General features: G+C 33.3%; 1 protein-coding gene across 1 annotated transcript; it reads left to right on the forward strand.

Annotated features, from left to right (window-relative positions):
* The first annotated feature begins 236 nt into the window (after nucleotides 1-236).
* LOC107194378 (prosaposin) lies at nucleotides 237-4,854 on the forward strand. Its single transcript, XM_015584000.1, has 15 exons — nucleotides 237-336; nucleotides 421-483; nucleotides 1,083-1,188; nucleotides 1,324-1,687; nucleotides 1,793-2,098; nucleotides 2,174-2,362; nucleotides 2,439-2,558; nucleotides 2,637-2,894; nucleotides 2,989-3,123; nucleotides 3,194-3,358; nucleotides 3,462-3,681; nucleotides 3,801-4,121; nucleotides 4,205-4,344; nucleotides 4,420-4,650; nucleotides 4,728-4,854. Exons 2-15 carry the CDS (start codon nucleotides 447-449, stop codon nucleotides 4,821-4,823), a joined length of 2,688 nt encoding a protein of 895 aa, XP_015439486.1. The 5' UTR covers nucleotides 237-336; nucleotides 421-446; the 3' UTR covers nucleotides 4,824-4,854.

The raw sequence follows: 4,854 nt of genomic DNA on the forward strand, positions 1-4,854 counted from the left end.
CCTTATCTTTTCACCGAGAAAAAATAGTCGTGTGTAATTGCAGTTCCACTTTGAGGAAAAGTTTCAGATGCTTCACATTTTAAGAATGCATCGAGGTACTATCAGTTTCCATGTACGCAGTGAAAAGGGTGGAGGTGCATACCACGTGACGAACGTTGCGAAACAACTATTGGTCGTCATCGAAAATAGAAAGAGAGCGAAAGAGAGAATGCATCAGTCAAAGAATGCGTATAAACGCTAGGAACAGTCATTTGACAGTAGCTTCTGGCGGAGCGCTGTTAAACAATCTGTCAGTAATTCCCGTTCAACTACGATCTTCCGGGACCTTCTACAAGGGTAACTAACACGTCATTGTGGATAATTAAGTAACAAAGAAACCTCATTGGAATCTAACGTTTACTATTTTTTCGATTGTTACAGCGGAATTGGGAAGAAAAGTAATAAACATGCAGATATTCATCGCGCTTAGCGCGATTCTAGCTGGTGAGTATCGCGATTATTGAGCATTCAAGTTAGATGTTGTCTTTGTCCATGGCGCAGTTTTTTATACGCTGTACCGTACTTTCTTGTAAGTTTTATTTTACTTTATTTTCAAGAATTTGGAACGTTACTTTTTTACGCTGCATTTACTGAAATCTTATCAATAGTACGTAATACTGTTATTGTACCTTGGAACCATAACATTGTATAGATTATTTCTTTTATACCTAGCTACTTTACGTGCTTATTAGCTTACTAATAGCCCAGTTTTCCTGTGTTATTCCAGCTAATAATCACATTATTATTACTCAGAAAAGATGAGGCTTGCTTGATCAGATATATAAGATGAGTCAGCGCTGCACAATTGCCATGGAATAATTTGTGTTTAACAAGAGTATCGCTACATTACATTACAGTTATTCATGTATATATTAAGTTTAGTAATTTTACATTACTTCAAATCATAAATACATGTTGTTAATTCCTCTTTTCCTTTTAATAAAAGTATATACTTTGTTAATTTATTAGTAAACAAATAATTCCAATAACTAATAAAGATATATTTTTGTAAATGGGTAATACAAATATGAATATTATTTCAGTATCTACAGCTAGAGTGGTGATTAATGCAGAGGAACCAACTAGTCTTCATCTTTTGGGTGAAGAAGAATGCACATGGGGTCCATCATATTGGTGTGAAAACATTAAGTAAGTTTAATAAAATATTGTTCCTTACTGTAGGATATATTAGTTGCATTAATATAATTTATAATTTTAATATTATTACGTATGATAAATACATATTAGAGTAATGTTAACATGTGTTATTTAATGCAAATACAGAACTGCAGCAGGATGTAATGCAACTAAACACTGCATTAAAACAATATGGACAGGCATGAATGTACCAGAGGATAATGACAATGTTTGTAGCGTTTGCAAAGACATGGTTCAACAGGCCCGTGATCAGCTACAAAGCAATCAAACTCAGGAAGATTTGAAAGCTGTGTTTGAAGGGAGCTGCCGATTAATTCATGTTAAACCAATTGTAAAGGAATGCATATCGATTGTCGATGAATTTATTCCGGACTTGGTTGAAACATTGGCATCACAAATGAATCCATCTGTTGTATGTTCAGTAGCTGGACTTTGTAATTCTGCTCATATTGACAAATTGTTAAAGGAATATGAGCAATCTACAAGTAAGGTAAATGAAACATAATATATATGTATAAATAATTGAAACATATATCTTTGTCTGCTTAGTTTGTCATTTTATGATATAATATACTTTGTATGTATTATATTTTAGATTGCCAATGTAAGGTTCCATTCATTGGAAAAAGACGAGATTGAACCTGCTGAATGCACAAAATGCCACACAGTTGCAGCACATATGGAATATAAATTAAATAATACACCACGTGACCAAGTGTTACAACAAATGCTCAATTTGTGTACCGACCTCAGCAGTTACACAGATGCTTGTTCAGCAATTATTTTGACCTATTTTGATACTATGTATGCTCATTTACAAGAGAACTTCAATGCTCAGAACATCTGCCACTTATCCGGTCAATGTACTGCACAGTTCCACAAACATGAAGACACAGATAAGGTGAGTTTCAGAAAGATTTGCAACTTTGATGTAATAGCATTTCTAATCAAGTTAACTGTATGGAATAAATTTTAGACCCCAAATGTAGAAATTAGACCATTGTCAAGTGTTGGTATGGTCGATGTAAGCGATGATCTTCCATGCAAATTGTGCGAACAACTTGTTGGACATTTAAGAGATCTACTAGTAGCTAATACAACAGAAGTAGAATTCCGCCAAGTGTTGGATGGATTTTGTAGACAAACAAAATCATTTTCGAGTGAAGTAAGCAGTCTGTTATATGTTACTTAATTATATTTGTTTGTAAGATTACTTGTGAATGATGTGTATTTTGTTTTAGTGTATTGCTATTGTCGATGAATATTACCCGCAAATTTATGAATATCTCACGAAAGGTCTGAACAGTATTGCTGTTTGTCAAATGTCTGGAATATGTCCTGCTCCTGGAAAATCACTGGAGGTGAATAATTGCTTTTACAAACAAAATAGTAATATGGCATTATTTATAGATAGCATTAATTTCAAATTTAATATACAGAGTGAACCAGTTTGGCCTTTGTTACCTCTGAATCTAGCAGAAATAAGTGCACAGACATTCCAGGAATCGAAGAAGAATAAGGAAACTGAAAAGTCTGAAGAATTACGTGAATCCGAAATCGAAGCAATGCAATTGCCTATTGACAGAATGTTACCTTTTCCCTTGTCAGAGGCTCCGGTGGGTGGAAAAGTATCATGTGCACTTTGCGAATATGTATTGCATTATATTCAAGATGCTCTAACAAATCCTACTACAGATGTAAGCGTTTTAAAAATATTCATAACTGAACAAAGAAAAAAGAATTACATAAAGACATGGTGCATCAGAGTAAATTTTTTTAATTTTAATGCAGGACCAAGTGAAAGAAGTAATCGAAAAAGTATGTAAAAAATTACCAGGATCTATAAAAGGTGAATGTACAGAATTCGTAGATACTTACGGAGACGCTATTGTTGCCATATTAGCTCAAGAAGTTGATCCATCTCAAGTTAGTGTACAACTTATTACATGCTCAGTATTATAGTGACAACAAAAATTTTAGATAAAATAATTTTTAGGTGTGCCCAATGCTGCATCTGTGTCCTTCTGAAAAGTTCATAGAATTTTGGGAAAGTGTTCCAGCGGAATATGTGCTTCAACAACAAAAGAATAAGCCTAGTTGTCCATTGTGTTTACTGGCTGTATCACAGGTGTATAATGTTATTAAAAACGACAAGACACAGGTTAGAGCATACTTTCAGTTTCTAGTGTCTTATTATTTACAAATTTTTCGATATAATATCACTAAAGATACTATTATTTTTATTTGTATAATTTTTGTTGCAGGCTAACATAGAAGCTGCATTAGATAAACTGTGTGTTCACTTACCTCACAGTCTGACCCAAGAATGTATGGACTTAGTGCAGGGTTACAGTAAAGAACTTGTAGAACTGATAATTGCGGATTTGACACCTCAAGAAGTATGCGTTTTTATTAAATTGTGTGATCCTACTAAAAACTCTGGACCGAAAGAAGTTTTCGTTACGGATAAAAATGGCGAAATCTGTATGTATTTAAGTTACTACACAGACAGTATATCGCCTTAGAACCTTTTAAAAAAAAATACAATGTACGATTACAGAATTTATGTAGAATTTTATAAAGAACTGTATTCCTCATTTCAGTGACTAATGAAATACCAGACGTAGTTTCATTCGACGATGATATGTCGATTGAGAATCAAAAGAGCACTACTTGTATTGTATGCGAATTTGCTATGCGCCATGTCGATAAAGCCCTTGGTAACGATAAATCAAAGCAAAAAGTTGAAAAAGTAGTCCATGATGTGTGCAAACATCTTCCAAAAACTATTTCTCGGGAATGTAATAAATTCGTTGAGAAATTTGCTGGTACTATAATAGATATTGTTACAAAAGATATCAGTCCTCATCAAGTTTGTACTTTCGTGGGACTTTGCACATTATATGCAGAAGAGGAGTTTGCTGGTATTTTGAAATATTATATACATATGTAATCTAATTATATTTACAGTAAAAATTTTATATTTTATTTTTCCTTACATTTATAGCCTCGGTAACAAAATGTGCTGTGTGCAAAGGAGCCATATCGGTGATCAACGAGCTTTTGGGAAACGATAAGGTTGACAATAGTATTAAAAATGCAGTAGCCAAAGCATGTAAATATTTACCAGCCAGTAAACAAAGCACGGTACAAGGACTTATCGATATAATTATATTGTCTTCGTAATTACTATATTGTATTCTAATGCTTAATTATTTTTAGTGCACTGATATGATTAATATTTATGGCCAAAGTATAATAAATCTTATACAACAAAATACTAAAAAAAATAAAATATGCAGTAAAATAGGTCTTTGCGCAGCATCGGATTATTCAATGGTATCTATGGAAAGCTCACGAATCAAGCGTTCGTATGAGAAAAATCGTATAAAGCAGTGCACATGGGGACCTGCTTATTGGTGTTCCAGTAACGAAACTGCCCACGAATGTAAAGTAAGTAAATGATAATTTAAAATTACTACATGAAAACAATGTAAAACACGTGTGTATTATCCGATCTTTTTTTCAAGGCTGTTGAACATTGCAAAGAACATGTATGGAAAGCAGATTTTGCTCCCCTTAAACAAGCGACTTTGAGTGAGACAGAACCTAATGATGCTTTGTAATAAAATAATAAATTGAACTACTCCTCCTTAA

This window comes from Dufourea novaeangliae, unplaced genomic scaffold, assembly GCF_001272555.1.
Source record: "Dufourea novaeangliae isolate 0120121106 unplaced genomic scaffold, ASM127255v1 scaffold12, whole genome shotgun sequence".
Classification (NCBI taxonomy): Eukaryota; Metazoa; Arthropoda; class Insecta; order Hymenoptera; family Halictidae; genus Dufourea; species Dufourea novaeangliae.

Coding starts and splice junctions, on each gene's coding strand:
- LOC107194378 (XM_015584000.1), top strand. CDS start 447: ATGCAGATATTCATCGCGCTTAGCGCGATTCTAGCTG. Junction 3,359..3,461: donor TTAAAAACGACAAGACACAG/GTTAGAGCATAC, acceptor TTTTTGTTGCAG/GCTAACATAGAAGCTGCATT. Junction 4,122..4,204: donor TGCAGAAGAGGAGTTTGCTG/GTATTTTGAAAT, acceptor TTACATTTATAG/CCTCGGTAACAAAATGTGCT.